General features: G+C 50.7%; 3 protein-coding genes across 15 annotated transcripts; 1 reads left to right on the forward strand and 2 right to left on the reverse strand.

Moving 5' to 3' along the window:
• Positions 1 to 609: 609 nt before the first annotated feature.
• On the reverse strand, positions 610 to 9589 carry NDRG2 (NDRG family member 2). Of its 12 annotated transcripts, none has more exons than XM_058666147.1 (17): positions 9568 to 9589; positions 7414 to 7479; positions 6668 to 6748; positions 6307 to 6348; positions 5839 to 5944; positions 5502 to 5622; positions 5280 to 5342; positions 4082 to 4142; positions 3798 to 3884; positions 3552 to 3608; positions 3272 to 3375; positions 2893 to 2937; positions 2595 to 2646; positions 2311 to 2358; positions 2047 to 2082; positions 1829 to 1880; positions 610 to 1614 (listed from the first exon to the last, which is right to left on the reverse strand). In XM_058666147.1, exons 1-17 carry the CDS (start codon positions 9583 to 9585, stop codon positions 1448 to 1450), a joined length of 1206 nt encoding a protein of 401 aa, XP_058522130.1. In that variant the 5' UTR covers positions 9586 to 9589; the 3' UTR covers positions 610 to 1447. The 12 variants fall into 12 exon arrangements, with proteins under 12 accessions (XP_058522130.1, XP_058522136.1, XP_058522132.1 ...); XM_058666153.1 differs by lacking the exon at positions 9568 to 9589 and adding an exon at positions 8933 to 9058; XM_058666149.1 differs by lacking the exon at positions 9568 to 9589 and adding an exon at positions 8486 to 8626.
• Positions 9590 to 11764: 2175 nt separating this feature from the next.
• Positions 11765 to 13997, forward strand: TPPP2 (tubulin polymerization promoting protein family member 2). 2 transcript variants are annotated; one of them, XM_004584895.3, is made up of 4 exons: positions 11765 to 11879; positions 12097 to 12343; positions 12579 to 12732; positions 13725 to 13997. In XM_004584895.3, exons 2-4 carry the CDS (start codon positions 12171 to 12173, stop codon positions 13905 to 13907), a joined length of 510 nt encoding a protein of 169 aa, XP_004584952.1. In that variant the 5' UTR covers positions 11765 to 11879; positions 12097 to 12170; the 3' UTR covers positions 13908 to 13997. The 2 variants fall into 2 exon arrangements, with proteins under 2 accessions (XP_004584952.1, XP_058522138.1); XM_058666155.1 differs by having other exon boundaries at positions 11810 to 12343.
• Positions 13998 to 15384: 1387 nt separating this feature from the next.
• RNASE13 (ribonuclease A family member 13 (inactive)) lies at positions 15385 to 16536 on the reverse strand. The gene is made up of 2 exons (XM_004600072.3): positions 16381 to 16536; positions 15385 to 16128 (listed from the first exon to the last, which is right to left on the reverse strand). Exon 2 carries the CDS (start codon positions 16118 to 16120, stop codon positions 15659 to 15661), a length of 462 nt encoding a protein of 153 aa, XP_004600129.2. The 5' UTR covers positions 16121 to 16128; positions 16381 to 16536; the 3' UTR covers positions 15385 to 15658.
• Between the last annotated feature and the right edge of the window lie 9001 nt (positions 16537 to 25537).

Consider the following 25537-nt stretch of genomic DNA (forward strand, 5'->3'; position numbering starts at 1 on the left):
AAAAAAAAAAAAAAGAGTCCATCCACACTGTGTTTGCCAATAACTCCACAAGGTGTCTTGCCTTTTTGACTTCCTATGCATCGAGGGTCCAAGAATCAGCCTGCAACAACCACAAAATATCTAAGCTCCGCTTGATGGTTTCTGTGACTCTCCTGACAGTTTCCAGATGGGATAACCCATGAACAGTTCAACCCCAACAGCAATTGCATTCACCCTGCTCTGCTGTTTGCACTGAACCATTCAAAATGGAATCTAAGCCACCCCTAGGAAGAGCCTTGAAGGAGGGTGCCTGGTAAAATTATCCTTGGCTACTTCTTTCTTGAGAATCCTATGCTGTGTGCATCTCTGAAATCCTGTGGCCTTTCTCAATGCATTACTAAGGAAGTCTAAACATCTCTCTCTCTTAACCTTGAAAATACTGTCAGGGTTAGGAATACCACAAGCTGACTGGGATAGCAGCCAGTTTCTAGTTTCTACGTGGTTACATTTTGTTAAGTGTCAGTGGTACACAGGCTCGTCCCGTGGCTGATGTCACTTGGAGAACGTGCGAGTTGGGCATGAGAAGTTAAGAAAAGGGAATGACACAGCATATCCAGCGAAAAACAATGATGGCACTGAGATTCCTCTACAGTTTATTGTCACAGCAGAAGTTGTGGGAGACAGGAAGGCACCCGCCATACATAACACAGCATGGTCAGAGCTGTGGGTAGCCCTTCCCATCTCTTTGCCAAGCCCCAAGCAGCCCAACCCAAACTTGGCTCCCTTCCACACCCCACTCTAGATGCACACTGACAGCTACCAAAGTTAGTGCAACCAAATGGCCCCAGGCCCCTTCCTATTGCCCTTGCTCCAATCCTTCCACCACCCTCGTCCACTGCCCATCACTGCCCATTGCAACTTTCTTCTTATACTTATGATGGTTATGTCCCATCCTGAGAGCCACTAACCCACTGGCAAGCCTCCCCTGCCACACATTCATTCAAGACTCACACCTTAGAGGGGGCTAAAGGGTTAACATCAAGAAGCCATATCAGCTTTGGTGAACAGAGTCCCAGCCCCAAGCCCCCTTGCCCTTGTAAATGTGGTTTAAGAATGGAGAGTTTGATGGAAGCTCCATGACAATCACAGTCACCTCTTATCCCTCCCCATACAGACATCTAGACCAGAGAGAGAGGACACATGTCTTCTCCTTCATAACACCAAAATGATAGATGGGGATAAATCAGGGGTCTGGGTCCCTAAGAGATATTAGGCCATCTCTCACAGGAGCTGGGGAGAATCACAGGTTAAAGGTCAAGGTTAGAGTAGCAATTAAACATCAAGATTGTCTCCCCTTATGATCTGCCCATTTTCCCTTGCTTACTCTGGCCCAATGCCCTTATACACCTCCCAAGTTAGTGCTGGGGGAAGTGAGGGCTAGGTCCCACACCAGGGCCACAAGGGTCATTCAACAGGAGACCTCCATAGTGTGCCCTGGTGGCCCAGAAGGCAGAGTCCCAGACTCGCTGCTTTGGGACAGGGTGCGAGAGCGGGACCGGTTGCCATCAATGGATGCGGCACTGGTCAGAGAGGCTGTGCGAGACCGAGACAGGCGGGTCATACAGGATGAGGCCACTGTGGAGACACAAAGGACAAGCATAGTTAGTGGAGTGCTTGGGTGGAGACCACAGTTTCTACTAGGGCGAAGGCATGGGGGAGCATCAATGAGCTAGATTTTGCAGATGGTAGTGAGTATAGAAATCAACCTAAAATGCTCCCCCACCGACCCATTAGGAACCACGCCTCCTCTCATGTGGGTCCTCATACCCATCTTTCTCCCCATACTCACTGTAGCCCATGCCTTGCAGAAAGTACTTGAAGGCCTCTGTCAGTTTGCCTGGCTGTGAAAGTAAGACAAAGAGAGGAAAAGAGTGAAGTGAGCTTAGAGCCAAGTTGGAGCCCAGCCCACAGGATGTGTGAGGACAGAGTGCAAGGAAAAAGGCAGAGTTCCATGCCACTCATATTCTATCCTGCTTTCCCCAGACCACAGGCAGCAGGAGTACTCACCTGAGTTAGCTGGGGCTGACCTCCGGAGTCAGCCATCTGTTCAGGTGACAGCCACCCAGGAAGAAAAAAATACACGTGTAAGTCAAATGAGCCATCTAGGGAGATAGAAAAGGGGCTCTCTCCTAGCTTCCTCACTCTCCCTGAAAGTGCCTCCAAGTACCTCTAAGTACCCTGCTGGCTTAAAAGCTAAGTCTGGAGAGGAAAGATATATGACTCTGGTCAGGGGACCAGGAGGCAGGCTGGGCATGGAGCAGGGTTACTGACCTTGAGGAACGAGGTCTGGGTAGGGTCCAATTTTGAGTTACATTCCACCTGGAGTAAGGAAGAGGCCGATGAATGAGGGAGGAAAACACTCCTATGGCCCTTCCTCTGCAAGGGACTCAGGATCCCAGTTCTTTGCCTAACCCATACCCAATTCCTCCTTAACAGGATTAAATTGCTGGTGCCCAAAGTTGATCTCCCTGGGACAAACAGAACTTGCCCCTTGGCGTGGTAACCCTCTGACCACCGTTCTATATTCCCCACTACCCTCAAGACATCCTACTGACCACTGCATCTTCATGGGGTGCTTGGTCTCCTACCACCAGCATCACAGGGCACCTACAGGCAATGCAGGGGAGAAGACAGTGGGGGAAGCAGCTGGGGAAATGTGGGGCTTCCAAGAGGAAGCAGCCTTCCATTTCTGCCCTGCTGATCCCGACAGAATTTAACGGTGGGAGAACAAAAGGAAAGGGTAGGTAGGCAGCAACAAGGAAATCTCTGGCAAATGACCCCCTTCTTCTGAGGGCTGTCAGCACCTCAGGGAGATGCAGGCAGAGGGGCAAAGTCCAGGTTCTAGAGTCTTACTTGAGGGTGACATCACCACCACGCTCAAAGTTCAGGTCTCGACGGCTAGAAAAAGTTCAAATAAGAGGCATTGGAGCTGTCCATCCAGACGTAAGCCACCTCCTCATAGGAAAGCTACTTTTCTTCCAAAAATTACAGTCAAATAATGATGTTTAAAACTGGAAAATGAACAAAGTGGCCAGTAGATCCCATGTACATCCCAAGCACAGTCATTTGTGTCTCAGCTCCTCAGGCAGAAGGCAGTGAAGGAGGCTGAAGGGCACAAGTCTTCTCAAACTCCTCACCCATCCTTCTTTCCCAAGTCCATGAGCATGCAGAAGTACCCACAGAAACCCTCCTTTTGGGGCATGCTACACACACACACACACAGCCCACCCACTTGTTGTAGCTGTTCCAATATAGTTCAATGTTGTCCAGATTGGGTGCATGTGTAATGATATTTCTGTACTTTTGTATCAACTCAGAATTTCCAGATAGCTCTTCCTGGAAAAGAAAGGACAAAAGTAGGGCTTAAAGGGGGTAAAAGTAGGGTTTACAAGATGAGAAAGAGGCAAACTTTCTTCTCTGTCCAGATCCTGCCCATCCCTTAAAAAGTCACTCCCTGCATTCAGATCCTTGCAAATCTGTTCTACCTGCCCTCTTCTTCCATAACCACATACCTGGCTGAAAAGATGCCCAAGAATCATCTCCGGAATGGAAGAGGTAAGGCCTGTTAACTGTGAAGAAAGGGCAGGCGGGAAAATTCAGAACGTACTAGGGCAAAGGAAACAAGGAAAAAAGCCAAATGATAACAGCTTCCCATTCCCAATCATCAGCCTCTCCCTGAAGCTCAGAGGCCACTCGGTGATGCTGGCAAGGGTCTACCTGGTCCCACCCTAGGTCTCAGCACACAAATCCTTCCAAACCTTGTGGGCTGCCCAATCCATCCAGCCCTTGGCATTGGGATCAATGTTGATGAGGACAAGTCCTTCAACGGTGTCGGGGTGGGTGAGCTGAGGGGGCAGCAGAAGAACAGAAATTACAACCAGGCCACAGCCTTATCTTCTCCACCACTGAGCTCCACCTGCTGTAGGCTCCCACAGGACGTAACTGTTCACCCCCAAGCCTACTGACTCCCACAAACACACACTAACAAACACAGCTCTCCTAATCAGCCGCCTTGCCCTCAGCTGGGGCTTTCATTGCTTACAGCATATCGTGATAGAACGTAGGCTCCAGCTCCAACTCCAACTCCAATTATTGTAGAGAAACTGAAAAAGGAAGGAAGGGAGACAGAAAGAAAGAAATTTCATGGACTTCATGGTCCCAAACCTGTCACACCCAGTCTCCTCAATTGCCTCTCCCATTCTTCCTTTCCAAGGTCATGGCATGAAGTAGTGTCCAAAGCAACCCTGCTTTGGGGGATGCTCAAATGAAAGGAAGATCCCAGCGAGTGCAGGCTGGTCCTGGTAGTCAGTGTAGAGCCCAAATTCTCTTTCCAGTCTAGTGACCAGGTGTTTCCAAGAGAAACAGCCTAGCTCAGTTTCCAGAAGCAAGTTCAACCCATTCTATTTCACTTCCTGGTTCCTCTAGAGCCAGGGTGGGGAACTACTTTTCTGCCAAGGGCCATGTAGATATTTATAACATCATTCACAGGCCATATAAAATTACCATCTCAAAAAATGAGCATGCTACAGATTTATTGAATTTCCAGTCCCGCCTGTGGTTGCCTTGGCAGAGCCAACCAGACCAAATGATTCATCGGGACCTTATATGGCCCGCGGGCCAGACGTTGCCCACCCCTGATCTGGAAGGATGGAAAGGGCAGAACTTTTTGCAAGATGTGGAAAGCAGATACCACCTTAGTGGACAGCAGGGACAATGAGGGAATCAAGGCAGCAAGGTGGCCCAGAGAGGCCCAGAGCACTGGTGTCTAGGAAAGGACATAGGGAGAAGACACGCCAGGAGCCAGCACCAGTCTCTGCACACCCAGGAAGTCCCTTGGGCATTCCATGCTTCTCCCACTCTCTGCAACACACCAGTTCACCAGGTGTGTGTACAGAGCAGAGTAGGCGGGAGGCCAAGACAGGTCTGGCTGGTTCCTCAGGGATTAGGTCATCCCCTTCTATCCCCCCAGCTTCATGATCACAGAAGCCCTTCCTCAGCCGGGGCCAGAGCCAAGCAGCAGCCCTTCCTTCTCCTTTTCTCCATGCCCTGAGCCTACTCCGCTGGCTCTCCTCAATGATCCAATCCCACCGTCCTGGCTCTCAACAATGGGCCCAGAGGAGGAAGGGCATGTGAAAGGCAGAGAGCAAGCCAGCTAAGGGACTACAGGGGACCCTGGGATTCTGAGGGACTCCCCAAGCTAGCAAGAGAACTCTGGTCTGGAAAGGACCCCAGGCTCTCACTTTAGGTACTGCAGGATGCAAGGGATCATGTCTGCAAGCTGGTCCAGAGATGGGTACTGATAGCTGGGGAAGAGAGAAGTGTTAACGCAGATACCAACCTGCCCTGGATGCCCCACCCCAGAAGGTACTCCCAATCCTCTAGCATCCCACCTCCCCAAATCTTCCCCACACCTGCCCTGTGCCTCATGCTCTGGTGGAGGGGTTATAGGAGTTACTTCTCACCCCAAAGGGAACACGGGAGCCCCCTCTTCCATTCCAGGAGCATCCACATGAACCCGCACAAAGTTCTGGATGATTTCCTGCATGTCCCCAAACTGAAACAGTGGCTGGAAGCAAGATTTATCTAAAGAAAACCCACATTGCCCCCAATAGCACAATCAGATGGGGAACAGTGTTCCCAAAGTTCGAACCCGCCCTCTTCCTGTCAAACCCCGGTCAGACCAATTCCTTGACATGCCTGCCCTTCCTGCTCACATGGACCCTTCCCCTCATATGTAGTTTCCACCCCAATCCCAGCATCGTCCCAGGAAGGAAAAGGGGGGAAAACGAAGGTCCTTACAGTTAAGTCCCACATCGTGATAAGTGAGTATCGCTGGGCGTTTGGGTTTGGGGGTGCCATAGACAGTAAAAGTGACAGAGCCGTAAGGTGTCTCCACTGAGTGAGTCTGCAGGAAAACAGGTCACCGTCAGGTAGGAAAGGGGGCCAGAGGAGGAGTGATACAAGTCAGGCACTGGGGTGGGAGGCGGGCATTGGGGAGGGGCGTAACAAAGTATGAGAAATCAGATAGGCTAGAACCTAGGGACATACGCCAATGGAAGTGAAGTCTGAGGGTGGGAAAGAATCATGAAAGATTGGAGAACACCAAGAAACTCTGAGAAAGGAAGAGGGAGGGGTGCGCCACGGAAAGGAAGGGACTGGAACAGAGGAGAAAGGAAGTGAGGGGGATGAGCCAGGTAGGGCCCTTCCTCCTCTATCAGGGGAGAGGAGAACCCATCCCCCTGCCCAGAACCACCCCCAAGATGTTACCTGTCCCTGGTCCAGGAGGATGCGGGCAGCTAACTCAGCCTCCTGGAGAGACATATACACACACGCACAGAGACACAGAGACATACAGCCACATAGTCACAGATGGAGAGACAAACACAGGGAGAGAGACCAAAGACAGGAAGCAATCGACAAGAAAGAGACATGGAGAGGATGGAGGTTAGTGTAATGACAGGACAAGGGCCTGGGCTCCCAAATGCAGGGAACTGGGAGCAAGACTGGGGCTGAAGAAAGTAGGGTGCAGGTTAGAATCAGATGGGTGGGCCTGGGATGTCAGGAGGCCAGGGGAGACTTGGCCGCCTGCAACGCTTTGGGGCGCAGGAGGCAGAGGGTCTCTGATAACCTTGGCTGCCTGGGCTGCCTGTCCTGGCAACAGGGGCTTCTCCTCGGTGATCTGCACTTCCTGCAGCTCCGCCATGGTGGCCTGCAAGGTGACAAGACAAGCGTTGCCTGGCACCCTTGCATCTCCTCAGATACCTGGCTGCTTCTCTAACACAGGGTGGTGTCAGCTGCTCCAGGACCCTGCTCTGGGAATGGCCAGAGAGAGAAGGCCTTCCCTCTGTCCAGCTCCGTATCCAGGGCCTGTCGAAGAAGAATCAGGATGCGGCTTCTCTTCAGACTAGCCATCCCCACTACCGCCACCTCCCAACCCCCCCCCCCGACATTCTCAGCTCCAGAACTCACCCACCCCCACTTGCCTCTGGAGTGAAAATACCAGGATAGAGCACCTGTGCAGCTCAGATTTCCCAGGCTATTTTTAGGGAACTCCCCCACATTCTCAGGTAGAGAATGCCCCTCCAGCTTGAGAACTAGGTACTCTAATGATACTCAGGGACAGGGTAGTGACAGTTGACAGCTGGCTATGTCCTTCAATTAAGGCTCCAAGGTCAGCAGGGACTGAAATGGCCCAAATTAAAGACCAATACATGGAAAACAAAACAAAACAAAACAAAAAGCAAAAGAGGGACACATGGATGCCAGCAGCCCAATAGCTCCCGCCCTCCAATGATGAATACGTTAGCATACATTGGACACCAGTGAGGCCTGGGAGGAGCAGGGCACCTGCAGCCCTGGCTTGGGGTCACTTACTGGGCTCTCAGTCACCAGCTGCAGTGGGATTATGATGGGGATTCTCACTTCTCCTAACTCCGGGGCCTGAGGAAACATAGAAACAGGTGAACAACATGAGAGGCCAATCCTATCTCTCCAGGACAGCGAACCTCAGCCAAGACTCAGAAGGGGTCACTAACCCTGGCCAGTCTCTGCGCCCTGTGTCCAGAGAACACCTCCTCTCTAGACTGCCACTGGAATCAATACGGCCGTGGGGGGAGGGAGCGGGTGAGGAAGCGATGATATGAAGGTGAGAGGGTAGCCGTGTCCCAACCTCCGGATTCTAATCCCGGCTCTGCCACTACCCCATGACCTTGGCCCGGACAGCCGCTACTTTCGACCTCCGTGTCCCATCCGCAAACTACAAGGGGCGCGCTTAGGAGCCCCTAAACTGACAGTTCTTGACTACGCCGATGAAAGCAGCCCCCGGCTGTTCCCCTGCACCCCCCTGAAAAACAAACAAGCCTTGATGCCTCCATTTCTCTCCTCCACCCAGTCTTCCTGTGGAGCCTGTGAGTGCAGGGGGAGTAAGACGGTCCCAAACCCTCCTTCCTGCCTCCACCCCCCTGCCCCGACGGCCCGCTAGGGCAAGTGCCAGCAGAGAATGGATGGGATAGGACTAGGGAACGATCGGACCCAGTACCCAGAACCCGTCCCCACGCCGCCCGTCAGTTAGGGACCCCCACCCCTCGCACGGCGGGCCACTGAGGCACGCCTGGATCCCGGGCGCACGTCCCAGCTCGCCTGTCGCCCGTGGGGCCGCAGCCTGTGTGCACCGCCGCCAAGCGGCCCTTCGGAGCGGCCCCTTTTCCCCGCCCCGGGGCTCCAGGCCCCAGGGCACTGGGATCTAACCGCCCCGGGGCTCCAGGCCCCTCGGCTGCCCCTCCCCCTACCTGCTGTCGCCGCGGCCGCTGCCACCTTCACTTGCCTTTGACTCGGGCCCGCCCCGGCCCGGGCTCCCCACGGACCCGCCCCCGGCCCGCCCCCGGGTCCGGCCGCACCCCGCAGATCCGCCCCACAACACCCACCCCCGTAAACACGCCCCCCTCACCCGGGCCAGACTGTCTGCTGCTCCGGGAGGGGGACTCCGGGGGAAGCCGGACGGCCGGGAGCTCCCCACAACACCTCCCTAGCGGGGCGGCATGGGTGTGCCTGCGGGGACCCCGAGCCGGACGAGGGGTCCCACCCCCGCCCTCCGCGCTGCCCCGCACCCGGGACCTCGATTGTCTGTCCCGCACTCGGGGCTCCTTCCTGGGAGGTTGGAGGGAACGGGTAGCGGGGGTGAGGGGAGACGCCCCTAGGGTCCTGACACCCCAGAATTTTGACTCCGCCCTGCCTGAAACAGGGCCAGGATAAAGAAGGAGGGGTGGGCGGCAACGGTCACCGTGGAGCCAGGGTCTCTCGGGGCCGGGAGGGGCAGGGGCGCCAGCTCCAGATAGGGCCGGGGGGCGTCGCAGGCGTGGGGAGCCCCGGCTCCGGGCTCCCGAGGTCCTGGTACCTCTTCTCTTGGAGGCGTCCGGAGGCCTGCTCTTGGGCTGCTCCGGGAGAAGTTGGACAACAAGGCAGGGGGAGGGGGCGCTATAAATAGAGGGCGAAAGCAGGAGGGGGGAGAGGGTGGCCAACGGGGACTCCGGGGTCAAGGCCCCAAGGGGGCGGGGCGATGGCCTGGGACCCCCAGGGGGCTGGGACTCGGCGGTAAACAGACGCGGGGGCGGGGCTAACCTTGTGGGGTGCAGTAGGGGCTCGGGGGTGGTGGGGAGGAGGACGCAGTGTCCCGGGCTGGGAGCCAAGAGACCCTGTGGCTTCGGCGCTAACCCCTCCCAGTCCGGCCCAGAAAAGGAGGGCGAGACCGGCTCAGACCGGCTGAATCGCAGTGCCCAGGCGACAGTGCCTCGGAGACCTAGGCGTCTCCCTTCGGTGCCTGGGGAGGGGGTGCCATCTGAGACTGTGCTGTCATTCCCCCACCCCACCTCCCCAGCAACATCCTCCCTGGGCCCCCTCAGACCAACAGCCCCCTGGGACGGGCTGGTCGGTGTAGCTGAGGGAATTCGAAGTTGTCTTGGGCAAAAGGTACCCGGATTGAGTTTCTGCCCACCTGCCCCCACTTCCAGCTCTACCCCCACCCCCATCTACCTCCGCTACCAGGATCATACCCACCCCATCCCCCTTCAGCCTGGTTCCCGAGTTGCCATTTCGGGGGCTGGGCATCAAGCCAGTTGGAAACAATGGCCAATGGAACTCGAGCTGCCAACTGCAACACCAGCCGACTGGCCCCCCAAGATCCCCAAATTGCCCTCCCTCCTCCTGCCTGGGAACCACCCTGGGTACCCCCAGCTCCCTCTGTCCGAGGCGCATCAATGCCCCTTTCATCCCCACTTGGCAGGGTCTGCTGGAAAAGAAGAAGCCAAGAGGGAGGAGGTGACCCAGGGTAGGAAAACTGGTCAGGCTCAAACTCAGCCATCAACAATCCCAAATTGAATGGACCCTCCATGTCCCCCAATTCAGAGCACTCAGGTTTTCCTTGGTAGCCTGCTCCCACTCCCATCATGACCACTCCCCAAAAAGCTGGCACAGAAGCTGGACTCCCCCTCCTGGCTCCTTGCCTAGTCACCCTTACTCTATGGATACCAGTTTAACACTATACAAGGAAAAGCCTGCTAGAATCCAGATCCTAGCAAAACATGCCTGGGACAGGGCAAGTGGGCTGTCCCCTGCCCCAGTGGGCCTTGAGGAGAAAGAGACTAAAGAAGGGCTGTTGCCTTCCGGCTTCTGCCCTGTGTCCAAAGTAGTCTCGCTCCCAGTGGGGGAGGAAAGGACCTGGAGCTTCCAGCATCTAAATTCGTCCCTGGGTCAGGATGACTCAGGGGGAACCTGATAAGGGGCTTACGCAGGGGCATGAGGCAGACACAAGATGGGAAATTTCCACTGAGATCTGTCTGTCTCCTAGGTTCAGGGGTCTCACCCAGTTTGAGGTAGGCCAAAGTAAGGCTGGCTGTGCCCTAAGACAAGGTTCTTCCAAGCCAGGACAATGCCTAGGGCCACCTGAGAGCAAGTACCCCAACAACAGTGATCTATCACAAATCTCCTTCCCTATCGGTTCTGTGCAAGCTGCTGCGCTGATGACATTCAGAGAAGTGTGAGATCTAATCACACCCTCAACCCAAGTTTATGACTGAATGACGGGGAGAAGATATAAGCACAGAGAACACGGAGAAAATCACATGAGTAAGTCTGGCATTATGCTCAACAGGTTAATCCTCCACCTTCAAGTGCCAGGATCCTATATGGGCACTGGTGCATGCCCCAGCCTCTCCACTTACAATCCAGCTCTCTGCTTGTGGCCTTGGAAGAGAGTAGAGCATGGCCCAAAGCCTTGGGCCCCCACTATCATGTGGGAGACCCAGAGGAGGCTCCTGGCTCCTGGCTTCAGATGAGCTCAGTTCCAGCCATTGCAGCTGCTTGGGGAGTGAACCAACAGATGAAAGATCTTTCTAAAATATTTGTATATGTTTTCTAATATGTATTAATTGTAAAGAAGGAGATTCTTTAGAATCCAAGGTAGTCATCCAGGTACTAAATGATAAGGCTTAAATAAGGTGGAAACAATGGGGCTGGAAAGAAAGGAGTTGATTTGTGAGACAAGCCACCACCTATGATGCCAATGTCTCATATGGGTGTCAGTTCAAGTCCCAGCTGCTCCACTTCTGATACTGTTCCCTGTTAATGCTCCTGGGAAAGTAGCAGATGACCCAAATCCTTGGGCCCTGCCACATACACGAGAGACCCAGAAGTAGCTCCTGATTCCTAGCTTCAGCCTGGTCCAATCCTAGCTCTTATGGCCATTTGGAGAGTGAACCGGCAGATAGAAGATGTGTGTGTGTGTGCGTGTGTGTGTGTGTGTGTGTAATTCTGCCTTTCAAATAATAAGTTCAGGAAGCTCTTCGCTCTTTTGCCCAACCATCTGATAACACAATGCCAGTTATGAACCAGGCAGTAGCCTTTACTAGACACCAGAATCTATCTGCACCTTGATCTTCACCTTCCCTGATTCTGGAATGATAAGGAAGAAATTCCTGCCATTTGTAAGCCACCTACTTTATATATTATAGCTTTCTAGACAGATGAAGACATCTCCCCTGGGCTTTCCCCAGCTTTCCTTATGGGGCAGACATCAGGCAATTTGGTCAGGACCTACAGGACTGATGAACTGGGAAGCATTGATGTGATTTGATCATCTTAGGGAGGTCAGCGGGTTAGTGACCTGCTCACATCAACATACAAGGTGGAGAGACAAAAGCCATGTCCTCTATAGACAGGGACAGGAAGTGATGTCACATAGACACTGCTGAAGTCATAGACACTTTCCTCCTTGTGCCTTTCTGTCACCCCCTTTGCATCCAGTCTTCCTCCTGCCACCCAGCTCCTGTACAACTGCACACACAAAGGTTAGGAAGGGTCAGACACTATCCAGGCACTCCTGAGCACACGAAAGTGGTGGGAAAGGGGAGGGATTATTCAATTGGTAGGATCCATCAGTGTATCCGTAGTACTGTAACCAATCCACACTGTAGCAGGGAAAGGTGGGATGGGAGTGAGGGAGGGAGGGGAGTTGCTTTTGTTGCTAGCTAATTTTATATTACCCCTATCCTCATCACTCTTCAGTCCACCCCTCCCCTCTGCCCTCACCCCTGAAGTTGCCAGCCTACCTCTCTACCCTATCCCACCCCCATCTGACCATGGCATCAGAAGCAGAGAAAACATTCCAGCGCTTTGCTGTCTTCGGAGACTCTTCCAGCAGCAGCACCGAAATGAACAACAAGAACTTCGCCAAGCTCTGCAAAGATTGTGGCATCATGGATGGCAAGGCAGTGACCTCCACAGATGTGGACATTGTGTTCAGCAAAGTCAAGTAAGGGAGCTGAGACAGGGTGGGGCTGAATAGCACAAGCAGGGTAGTCAACATGGAAGGGTTCATGTGGTGGCACATTTGACCCTGCCAAACACCTACTGGGCTCCTGGCACTGTACTGCCCTATAAAGAGGCTCAGCGGCAGGACAAAGGATGCCAAATCTGAGTAGGAGAAAGACCATCTCTTAAAAATAATGAGTTTATGTTACAAAGTTCCTGGATTTCTGTCCAACCAGAGCCAAGAATGCCCGCACCATCACATTTTCACAGTTCCAGGAGGCAATGAAAGAACTGGGCCAGAAGCGTTTTAAGGGTAAAAACCCAGATGAAGCCCTGGAGAACATTTACAAGCTCATGGAGGGCAAGGATCCAGCCACCACGGGAGTGACTGTGAGTAACATTCTTCATGTCTGGCTTTGATTCTGCATTCCCGAACCCTTTCTGCTTTAGTCTCCCCTTCCACTGTCCTGTCTCCCTAACCCAAACAACAATGTGAGCCTAGGGAGATGGAGCAGAAAGCCTGGGGCACAGTCTGCCTTGGAACCAGCCTTTCAGAGGTGGAGAAAACATGCCCAGGTGGAGGGAACAGCTTGCCCAAGGTGCATAAGCCATCTTACAGACAAGCATGTGGCACCCATTAAGAACACCTGCTGCATTTACCATACAAGGGATTACTCATAAATCTGATACCTAGTTGTGTTCCTGACTCCAACTTCCCGCTAATGCAGACAGACCCTGGAAGTTCATGTAATGGGGGGATCCTGCCTCCCAACTAGATCTAGATGGAGTTCTCTGCTCCTAGCTAGCTCTGCTACTGTGGGCATTTGGAGAGTGAGGCAGTGGATGACAGCTTTCTGACTATTCATCTCTCTACTTCTCTGTTTCTCTCTTACTTATGTATATATTCAATGGAATTCAGACCCAATCCCAAGTCACCAGTATCTGAGCCATCTTACTAGGGTATGATGGTTTCTGAGAATATTACTGTAGAGAACTTGGTACCTGATGGCCAGTCATCCTGCACTGTTCTAATTGGTCCCTCACCCACTTTCTTCCTTAACTGTCCCCTCTGTACTTGCATCTCTGAGTATTAAGGTTGGGAATGAAGTCCTCAGGGCAATAGCCTGGTCAGAACAACTCTTCTAGAAATAGAAGAATGCACTCTCCTGTCCCTCCTTTCACACACACATTTCCCACCCTCCCACCCGCCCCTGTCAGACAGCTCCTCCTTTGTGGGTGGGTGAGAGCTCTGGCAAAGTTCCTGTCCTGGGAACAGCACAATGCCGGAGGCAGGGCAAGGCCTGCAAGTGTTAGTTCCAAAGCTCTGAGGCCATCTTGGGGAAGGGATGCAAGAGGACTCAAACCCTTCCTCTGGCTTGCAGAAAGCAACCACAGCGGGTGCAGTGGATCGTCTGACAGATACCAGCAAATACACTGGTACCCACAAGGAGCGCTTCGATGAGAGTGGCAAGGGCAAGGGCATTGCAGGACGAGAAGAGACAACCGACAACTCAGGCTATGTGAGTGGCTACAAGGGTGCTGGCACCTATGATAAGAAGAAGTGAAGAGGACCCTCATGCCAGCCTGCCAGTCCCCTGAGCCTGCAACCTAACACCAGGGAGCGTGGGAGACAATAAACATCTGTGTGTGCAGCAGCCGATGAGTTTTGTTTCACGGGAGTGAGGGACAGGTGGATTCACCAGTGCCACAGAAGGAGGGACAAGAATACTGTGGGAGTCAGAGTTCTCAGCTGTATGCCCTTCAGGCTCATGCTTACCATTTATAAACTCATGTTCCCCTCACCAGATGCTTCTAATAATTCCATTAAGGAATATGTTTACAGATCAGAGATGAACCAACCACATGCGGAAGCAAAAGGATTTGCTATTTGTCATACATTACCAGGGTTCATCTCCCTCAACCTCCTAAAATAGAACAATTCTTGATCTGGTCAGCTGTGACCCAGATAGCACCTGGGAGATGCTTTCTAGTCCTTCAACTTTGTTACTGTGACTCCAAGTTTGCTGAGGGAAAACCAGAAGCCAGCTAGGGTGGTCTGACTCCTATAACGATTTTGGTCTTGAGCTGGGATGGAGGGAGCATCCACTTCAACAACCACCCCCAGAGTGAGGTGAGACATCCACCTCACCTCCACTGTGGTTCTCAGGAGGCGGGACTTCTTACCAACTGCTAAGGGAGCCCAGGGAGATGACCAGAGCAGGTTGGCCACCAGGATCCTGTGAGTAGGAGTTCCAGTGCACCAAGGAAAAGGGAACTCAGTTAAAACTCAGTCGATATGTCTTCAACTTTTTATTTCAAAGTAATTACAGGCTCACAGGAAGTTGCCAAACATAGCACACCCTTCTCAAAGTTTCCCCCAATGGTTACATCTTACATAACTCAGGGGTGGCTACAAAGCTTGGCCCAGCCAGAGGTGGGGCAGCTTCGTCCCCTGCCTTGTCCATGGCAGATCCTGGATTTTCGATGCAGTTGGATGGAGCTACTGGATGGCAAAGGAGCAGAAACCTTTGATGAATGGAATGCATGCATGACAGGTTGACAGGAGAAAGCTTGACATTCATGTGAGTCAGGGGAAGAAGGAAAGAAGAAAGGAAGATTAGAAAAGGAAGGCAAGACAACTAACCTTGATCAGGAATGGGGAGAGGGGTTGGGGAAGAGACAACAGTGGCCTCTGTGGAAGAAAGAGGGTGAGAAGGACAGGTTAATGAGAGATAAGCAATGTTGTCCCCAGGAGGAACAGACTGGCAGCTGGGCTGGAGGGCGAGGAGTGAGGCAAAAGGGAGTCTACAGGTCTCAGGACGGTTCCTGTGGCTGGAACCTCTCCCTTGGTAGGGAAGTGAGTGGCAGGTTTGCAAGGGAAGCGCAGAAGACCAAGATAAGCAAGGCAGTGGGGATGGGGAAATGAGATGAGGAACTAGGTGCCTGTTGCCGTGGTGTGAGCCAAGGCCCTGGCCTCCGTCCAGGACTCAGGATCTGGCCCAGTGAGCGCAAGCCACTGCCAACTGGACACCGGCAGCATCTTGGGTGGGTTTTACTGTTTCTGAGGGGAGGGGGAGAGCAGTGGGGGTGGTGAGAACATGGAAAGGAAGTCAGAATGACCCTGGATAAGAGCAGCGCTCTGCATGTTAATCAAAACTCCAAACACTTTCCCTATCGACCTGGTCTTGGCAGAGGGTGGTCCTGCCTAATTTGGAATGCTGGGAGAAAAGTCTCATTCTATGGATCACAGTTTCTGGATATGAGGGACAGGTTGACCTATAGTGACAGGGGTGGGGTGGTTTAGGGGTTAGATTCCCTAGTAGAGACCTATGATGCCGATTGGCTCTGCGTCATATCTGCCAGAACAGAGCAGGTAGAGCTGTTTGTTGGTGAGGGTGCTGTTGTAGTAGCAGCTTGTGGGTGGCTGTTGAGGGCTCAGGCTGCAGATCGTGACAGGGAAGCTGTCCTGGGTAAGTGTGCAGTATTTGTTGTAGTTCTCACAGAAGTTCTTGCTAAGTTTGCAGGACTTGTAGATGACTTTCCAGGGAGCATGTATCACATAATGGACCTGTGGGCAGTACCAGTGTTCCATTCTTCCCCTCACATAGGACATAATTCCATTACAATAGCCCAGGAAACCCGCTGCAAAGTTAACCTTGGGGTAGTCGAAGTGTAAGATACGGAAGTTGTTGGAGGCTGACTTCAGATCAACGGAAATAAGAATATCTGGCCCCAGAAAAAGCTGGAAGAAAAGGAGCCAGGCCACAGCTGCTGCCATTCCTCCTGCTGGCAAAGGTAAGATGGTTGGAGGCAGGGGTGGGACTAGAGTGACTGCTTTCCCTTCCACAAGACTCTCGCATTCCCCAACCTTCTCAAAAATCTTCCCTGTCCTCTAAGAGCTGGTGGTACCTGAGTGATCATCCAGTCCCAATTCTCATACCCCTGTGGGGAGAGGCACCTGCCCAGAGCTACCCAACTGAGCAGCCACCTCAACCACTTTCCTCCCTCCATTAGGCCACCACAGGGACTCAGCCTTACCCAGTCTGAGGGCTGCCCTATAAGAGGTCTGACAGGTCCTTGAGTGAGTGGCTCCTCCAGAGGGAAATAGAGGGACGAGGCTGAGCTGATGCTTCTTTGACAGCTCCAAAAAAAGGACAGGAGCTGAAGACAGATGGCAGTGGAGTGGGAGAGGGGGAGGGCAGGAACTCTTCTGCCCAAGGCCAAAGGCACCCCAGAGGTGACATGAGACTACAAGCCCTTTGAGAGGAGGGCCTGTTCCATTGAGTGGGTAAGCACCTGTGCCGAAGGGGTTAAAGGGGTGGGAGGAAGAGACTTTGTGTCTGCTTTCCTGCTCTCTGGTGTCATGAGAACATTTGGTTCCAACATCCTTGCCAGAAGTTCCCTGAGTTCCAGGGTTTTCTTTGATATTTTCACTGGCCCATGGGCTCTGCACCTGGAGCAAAATGTTTCTGAGAACAAAGTACCTCCTGACCCACTGACCCCAGAGAACACAGTCTACCACCTTCTCGGCCTACTAGTGGAGCCCTTGGAGGCTGTGTATGCAGGGTTCTCCCACAGTCCAGGCTGTATATGCAGGGCTGTCCCACTGAAGTGCTTACAAAGAAGCACAAGACCTCCTTGTGGACTCTCCACAGTCCCCAGCAGTAACCACACTCCTGTCACACCAGCACCCTTACTTGTGACCTCAGGCGCCATGAGAGTCAGGGCCGTCTTGGAAAGCAATCATTGCTGCCAGAAGTCTCACCACGGCAGCACAGCCTAGACCTGATGGGAGAGGGAGTAGGGAAGACAGTCAGAGGCCTGAACCCTGGATGTTCCCAGGCCCATTGCGCAGCTCAGGAGCAGCAAGCATAGGGCTGCGGAGAAACAGTCTCCTTTCACTGGCTCTTTGCAGCCGCACAGACCAGAGTCTCCGACGGAATCACTGCTTCCCACTAGCTGATGTTCCTCCTGCACTGTCTCGGTGTCCTCACTTGCCCATGTGAGGGACCTACAGAGGGACCCATACCCCACTGCATCTCTAACCCACTGGAGGTAGGAAGTACTGCTCAATGGTGGAGATCGAGGCTTTGGGTTGACCCAGTCCAGGCCCCAAATATTGGCCCTGTGGCTTACGTGCTCTGTACCATCCATCTAAAGTTACAGAACTATGAGAAGCTTTCATTTCTGCTGTTCCTGAGGCAAAGACTTTATAGCTCATGGTAGTATTCGAATTCATTCAGATCTATTAGTGGGCCTGGTATGGTGGCCTAGCAGCTAAAGTCCTCGCCTTGCACATGCTGGGATCCCATATGGGCGCCAGTTTGTGTCCAAGCAGCCCCACTTCCCAACCAGTTCCCTGCTTGTGGCCAGGAAAAGCAGTCAAGGATGGCCCAAAGACTTAGAACCCTGCACCTGCATGGGAGATCCGAAAGAGTATCCTGGCTCCTGGCTTCAGATCAGCTTTGCTCTGGTTATCACAGCCACTTGGGTGAGTGAATCAGCAAACGGAATACCTTCCTCTCTGTCTCTTCTCCTCTCTGTATATCTGACTTTCTAATAAATTTTTTTCTTTTCCCCACTTTTTTATTATATTTTTTACAATCTTTACATAGTTAATTAGGATAAAAAGGTTCAAGGGCTACAGGAAAGTGGGTAAAACTATTATTTCCATATTGTTTCCTTCATGTATCTGAGGTAAAGAGGGATATTAAGGGAGAAGCCCCACCCAGTCTCCCTCCACCCCAGGTCCCTGATGTGGGGCATACTCTGAGGGTCTTGCTCAAGTGGTTTTGATAGTTCAACAGTTATGAATTGCTGCCAATCTCGCCATTCCAAGCACGATGAGGTCGTTGAAGAATCCACTGATTGACATAGTCCATCATAGAGTCTCCGTTTGCCCAATTTTTCACTGCCAACATATAGCTGAGGTGGTTAATTGACTTGTTCTGTCCTCTGGTACATTGTGAGTCATCAACATGAATCCATCAGTTATGCAGCCCTGACAGTCTTACTTCACATCCTATTTATTTATTTTATTTGCAAGGCAGACATAGAGACAGACACTGATCTTTCAAATGCCTACAACATCCAGGATTGGCACAGACCAAAGTCACCATGTCCCTCACGTGGGTGACAAGAACCCAAGTCCTTGGCCCTTCATCTGCTGCCTCACAAGGTTACACATTAGCAGGAAGCTGGCATTCCCCTATTATAGGACACAGGCATCCTGAGTGATGCCTTAACTAGTGCACCACATGATGCACCATTCCTCTTCCTTCTGTTCGGACTCTCCTTTCTCCTGGACACCCCGTAAACTCTGACTCTGCTAAAGCTCACTTGAATGTATCCTTCATACAACACCAAGTAAGAAGTATAGACCACTCTCTTGTCTAAAATTCTGCACTAGCATCTTGTTTATTATGGGGTATGCTACAAACAGTGTAACATGTGACATAGGAACCTTCATGGTCTTGCTGCCATGCATGTCCACAGCCGTCCTTCCACCCCCTTCTTCTCCCTGAACCTCCAGCCCACCGCCTCCTCCACCTGGAATGGCACTGCTCCTTCCCCTCCCCTACTCATCTCCCACCAAGTCTGGAGTGCTGGTTCAATTCAGAGGTCTTATTTTGAGAAGCCTCTACTGGGAAGAAGACTTTCCAGAGAAGTGTTTTAAGCTAAACAGTGGGGAAGATCAGGCAAACCCAAGCCCGGGGCTCAGTGGTCTCCCACAGGCTGCTCAATAGAGCAGCACCAAACACCAGCCCACACAGGGTGGTGCCCCAGTCTGGTGAGTCAGCTCTGTTCTTGAGGAAGTTGACTATGTTGTGGTCCCGATCACCAGTTATGCTACCTCTTTTCTGGTCCCTCAAGACTTCCACATCCCTGGGGAAAAAAAGGGACTTGTGGTCTTTCTCTTTGTTTCCTACCCACCCATCAGCATTCGGAACCCTCACCACTATATGCCACTCACCTCTGCACAGCCAGTTACAGAAATCAGAGTATTGTAGAGGGCCAATTCAGGACTTGGTATAGAATCACTTGCTGAACTTCCGTCTTCTCTTCTGTAAGATGGAACAATACCTTCCTTACCTCATCAAGCTGCAAGAATAAAATGGGGCAGCAAGCACAAAAGTGCCTTTTAATAATTGAATATGTAAATTGACAACCAGATCCCTCATGTCTCCATTAGGTCCTACATCAACTCACTGTTGGCATCTGTAAAGCCTCTTTTATCTCTAGGTCTATGGACAGCACTCTCACCCCGCCCCATCCCTCTTCTGCTAATCTTGAGCCTCTCTAACTCCCGGTTTAGAATTCCTCTCGATGAAGGTCTTTATATTTACTTTAAACTAGTCAGGTGCTATCTGAAAATCACTGACAAATGTGGGAAAACGTAAAGGTGATAAAGTCATTTTAGTCCAGAGGCATGAGGCCAGAGATATTGTTAAACATCCGGTAGGGATTGTCCCCACAACTAAAAGTTATACAGACCACAATGCAAATAGTGTTGAGGTTGAGAAACCCTGGTCTGATTAATGAGATAGTCAAATTACCTAGTAAGAGCAGACTTACCTGTACCTGTTTTAAAAGGAGATTGTAAATATCTGAGATTTAGAATTTTTTAAGAATATTTATTTTTTTATTGCAAAGTCAGATATATATAGAGGGAAGGAGAGATAGAGAGGAAGATCTTCCATCCGATGATTCATTCCCCAAGTGAGCGCAACAGGCCAGAGCTGCACCAATCCGGAGCCAGGAGCCAGGAGCTCTTCAGGGTCTCCTACGTGGGCACAGAGTTCCAAGGCTTTGGGCAGTCCTTGACTGTTTTCCCTAGCCACAGGCAGCGAACTGGATGGGAAGAATATATATGCATATATATATATATATATATATATATATGTATATATATATATATATATATAGAGAGAGAGAGAGAGAGAGAGAGAGAGAGAGAGAGAGAAATAGAGAATGAGAGTTCCATCTGCTAATCCACTCCCAAAATGCTTACAGTTGCCAAGGCTGGGCCAAGATGAAGCCAGGAGCCAGAAATTCCTCCTCCTTAAGTCTCCCCTGTCAACAGCAGGAAACCAAGCATTACCTGCTGTCTCCTAGGTGCATTAGCAAGAAGTTGGATTAAAAGCAGAGCCGTCAGGACTTAAACTGGTCCTCCAATGTGGTTTAACCCACTGTACCACATCACTTATCCCAGAAATTTTTTTGTTAAACTAATTTTAATTGTAATGGTATTAGTTTTTCTATCAGCAAAAGGTGTTACTGACAGGTCACCACTGAAGCAATAACTGAGTTGTTTTTCCTGTAAAGATATTGCCCTCTTTGTGAACATTGACACATTCCCTGTCCAATGATAAACATACAACAACTGGTACCTGCAGGAGAATTCCCTGTGATTTTTTCCTGAATGGCTTCATCATTCCAGTGTCATTACCTTTGGCCCTGTCCAATTCCATTTGCTCAAACAGAATACTGTGTCACGGACAATTCCTGTGTTGTCCTTGAACCCAGGGGATTGCTTCAGTCATCTCAACCTTCTTTTTCAACCCAGGGCTGAAGCCCAGGAGCTGCAGTGTCAGCTCTTTTATCTGCTAACTAGCTCTGTGGTTTGGTGATTAGCCAGCCTGGGAATGGGAATATTCAGGAGCAGAGTAAACGTCTTCTAATCTAGAACTTGAATCAAGATCACTTACAAGCAAGGCACTGTGCTGTATCTCATGGAAGGTACAAAAGGAGAAGAACGGTGACCCCAGTTTTCAGGGAATTAACAATCTAAGCTGGAGAAAAACAAATATAAGGGTGCTTTTAAAAGTTCATAGAACATTGAATCAAAAGGCAAATTTAGTGCCAGTTGTTTTGCCTAGCATTAAAGATGTGTGGATTCCGCATCAGAGTACCTGGGCTTGATGCCCGGCCCTGGTTTGGGACTCTAGCTTCCTTGTTAAAGCTGTCCCTGTGAAGCAGGAGTGAAGCAGGAGTGATTGCACAAGTAATTGAAGCCCTGCTATTCATGTGGAAGACCTGGCCTCCCAACTTCACCCTCAGCCCACACCTGACCATCGCTGGCTTTGAGGGAATGAATCAGTGACTAGGAGCTCACACCATCTCTCTCTGTCTTTTGGTCGCTCAAAATAAATTTTAAGTAAGTCTACTTAATGGAAAAGAATGTGAAATCCATGAAAGGATTTTTATAATATTTTCTTTTAAAAAATAATTTTGTTTTTGATGGTGTTTACATAGTTGAGAGGGATATGTGCCCATGTGGACCACTGATTAGGGTGGTGAGGGTCAAGAAATGGGGGGAATTGGGTGAAACAATTGTTTCCAGACTCCTCTTCTCTTCCTGTATTTAGGGATGTTGGGGCGGGAAAGGGAGAGGACTGCTCCCTGAAGCCCAACTGTATCAGTACCCAGGGATAGAGGACGGCCACCCGATCTCATCCCAAGATCCCTGATGTGTCCCCACTTTTTATATTTATTTTCTGTGAGGTTTTTAAAATTAGATTTATCTCTTTTATTCTTATTGGAAAGGCAGATATACAGAGAAAAGAAGAAATAGAGGGAAAGATCTTCCATGTGCTGATTCACTCCCCCAAATGACTGCAACAACTAGAGCTGAGCCGATCGAAAGCCAGGAGCCAAGAGCTTCTCCAGAGTTTCCCACACAAGTGCAAGGTCCCAAGGCTTTAGACCATCCTGCACTGCTTTCCCAGGCCACAAGAAGGGAGCTGGATGGGAAGTGAAACAGCCAGAACATGAACCAGAGCCCATAAGGGATCCCGGTTCTGGAAGAAGGAGGATTAATCAATCGTGCCATCACACTGGGCCCTGCATGAACTTTTTAAAGTACCCTGGCATGAAGAAATAATCAATGACTAAACGTGGGAAATTCTTTCTTGAAGATAATAAATCTGATAGAAAAGTAGAGATGAAAAACATCTCTCTGACTTGAGACTCGGAGTTTTCCAGAAGGTAGGGCCGTGTGGCAGTCCTAGGATGCATCTTCTAGGGTAATTAGGAGTTGACTGGAGATCAAGGGTGGAGAACGTGTCTGAGAAAAGGGAAAAGCTCTGTCTGGCTGTGGTCTCCGTGCAGGAAAAGTCAGATACAGAGCTAAAACAAAAAAACAAAACAAAACAAAAAAAACAGTCTGGCCATATTGCAGAGGCCTGAGTATCAGGCCAAGGAATTCCTACTTTATTTTATACATACTGGGGAGCCAGTCAAGGCTTGGAAGACAGGGTGACTTAGATGAAGCTCTCACCCCCAGACCAGGTCCCTCTCTTCTCCATCCTGTCTATATAAAGGCAGCAATCCGGGAGCCAAAGAGTCCAACTTTCAGTCAGGGCTCCCTCCTCCAGATCCACAGCTGCTCCAGGAAAGGTCATGGGAATTGAAAGATCCGAAGCAAGTCCCACATCTGACCCCCAGCTTGCTGTATGTCTCAGTTTCCTCCTCTACACAAATGAGCCCATTACTCTTATTTGTCCAAGGAGCAGCTAAATCAGGAAAACAGAACTTGGATCTGCTCCTGCTTGCAGGGCAAGTCTCACGGGCTTTCCATTGCTATCCAGACGCCTTGTGGAACTCCGGAAGACGGAGAGAGAAGCTCAACTCTGAAGGGTGGGCACCAATCCAGGCCCAGCCTCCTCCCTGCCCTCCCCACCCCCTCTTGCTCCCGCCCAAAACAGGCAAGAGGAAGCAGCAGCTGTTGTCCCATGGGGAGCCCAGGCAGAGGTCCACCTGGCACGGTTTGGATTGTCACCATGCCCATCCCAACTTAAACACACAGTCCCAGCCTGAGTTGTCAGTGGTTGGGCTCATAACAGGGCAATGGCCATGGAGCAAGAAAAGTACTGGGGTGGAGGCCACTCTTGTAAGGGACTCTTTAATGTCCCTTCATGTGTCCCACCATTTTGTTTTCTGCTGTTCCCCTCTGCTTCTCACTTTCCCTTCTGTAAGACTCCCTACCAATTCCTTGGCCTAAAGCCTGAATCCTTTTTCTCTTTCTAACCTTGGTCCCCTTCCTCCATATTTTCTCTTGTGACATAAATACTGTGAAGTAAATTCATAAGATTGTTCATCAAGGGCAAAATGAAGCAGATCTTGCAAGTTGGATAGTTTAGGCACAAACCAAATCACCTTCCTGAACCAAATAATTGTGGCAAAAACGAAGGTTTCGGATTAAGTGATACAGCTGGTGTGTCAACCCTTCAACTTTAATTCTCATATGCAGACTTAAATCTTTCTTCTCTTTTGCTTTTAACCTAGTTATAGGGCCATGCTTATTTCACTTTCACATAGTACTAAGGCAACCTTCTGGAGAGCCCTGCATAATAGAGTTGAAGACCAATCTGGGGTAATTATAATGACAGCAAAACACAAGAGCAGAGGGTAGTGTGAGTCGTGGTTTGGAAACATCTCACTCCAGGATAATGGGAAGTGGAAAAGAGACTGGACTAGGAATTCAAATGAGTTCTCAGCCTCCTACCATCTCCTCCCACTCAGCCTCCATTCCAAGGGCTGGCCCCTAGGAATAGGTCTTTGATCCACAGACCAAAACCATAGATTTTATCTGCAAACACTTGGGTTTCCATGGCAGCAGGCACAGAACACTACTTCCAGAAGTTCAGCCTGCAATGATTAGCCACATTAACAAAGAAGTGAGCTGTCCCCACTGCCAAGGCTTGGCGCCCTCCGGGAGCCAATCAACAGACTGAGGTCTGGGTTGACTTGTTCTTGGTTCTCTTTTGCCATCTAGTGGCATAGCCCATCTCCAACACCACTTTGTCTCCTAAAGACCTTTCAGCCTGACCTACAGAGGTGCTCTCTGGCTTCAAAAACATTGTCCTTATCCACCACCCCACATCCACCACCCCACCGTCGCAGCATTGGAAAACACCCCATCTTTCTGGCTTGAAATTGTAATGTCTAGGACAAAATACAGACCCTATGACCTAGATGGCTTATGTGACCTCTATAGTTGTTAACCCACATAACCACCAGGTGATTCTCTAAGCTGACAGTGCCTGCTTTCTCTGGAAAGGGCTTCCAGAAGACCTCCAAGACTTCCCATTATTTGGCCTCCAGTCCTCTGCATGCCTCACTCACTTGTTCTGGTGTAATCAGGTGCCTGCTCGTTCGTTCGTTCTTTCTTTCTTTCTTTCTTTCTTTCTTTCTTTCTTTCTTTCTTTCTTTCTTTCTTTCAGTTATCATACAATTCTGTATAGTCTGGGATTCCCCTCCTACCAAGGCACCTGCTCTTTCTTCAAAGCCTCAGGCACCTTGAGCTCCTGTGGATTTTGCAGTCCTGCTCTCTACAGCTGGAACCTTCTTCTTCCTTCAAATACACCTCCCCTCTCCCACCTTCGAGCCTCTGCCCCAAAATCTCCTACCTAAATAACTCTACTTTAGAATCAGTTTCCAGGCCCAGTGCAGTAGCTTAGTGGCTAATGACCTCGCTTTGCATGTGCTGAGATTCCATTTGGGCATCGGTTCTAAATCCGGCTGCTCCACTCCCCATCTAGCTCCCTGTCTGTGGCCTGGGAAGGCAGGACCCTGTACCCATGTGGAAGACCCAGGAGCAGCTCAGCTTGGGCCATTGGAACTACTTGGGGAGTAAATCAGAGGATTGAAGATCTTTCCTCCCTATCTCTCTTTCTCTCTGTAAAATCTGATTTTCCAACAAAAATAAATAAATCTTTCTTTTAAAGGTTTACAGATGTGTGCTATCTTTTTTTATAAAGATTTATTTATTTTTATTACAAAGTCAGATATACAGAGAGGAGGAGAGACCGAAAGGAAGATCTTCCGTCCAATGATACACTCCCCAAGTGAGCCACAACGGCTGGTGTTGCACCGATCTGAAGCCAGTAACCTGGAACCTCTTCCGGGTTTCCCACGTGGGTGCAGGGTCCCAAAGTCTTGGGCCGTCCTCCACTGCTTTCCCAGGCCACAAGCACGGAGCTGGGTGGGAAGTGGAGCTGCCGGGATTAGAAACGGCGCCCATATGGGATCCTGGGGCTTTCAAGGCGAGGACTTTAGCCGCTAGGCCACTGTGCCGGGCCCTAAATAAATCTTTTTTTTAAAAAAATCACTTCCCACCAACCCCTCTCCTGTTCTGCTTTCTTCCTTAGCAAGTCACTCATGTTTTTTTGTTATTGGTAGTAGTGTTTGCTTA

The sequence above is a fragment of the Ochotona princeps genome, chromosome 6, assembly GCF_030435755.1.
Source record: "Ochotona princeps isolate mOchPri1 chromosome 6, mOchPri1.hap1, whole genome shotgun sequence".
Taxonomy (NCBI): Eukaryota; Metazoa; Chordata; class Mammalia; order Lagomorpha; family Ochotonidae; genus Ochotona; species Ochotona princeps.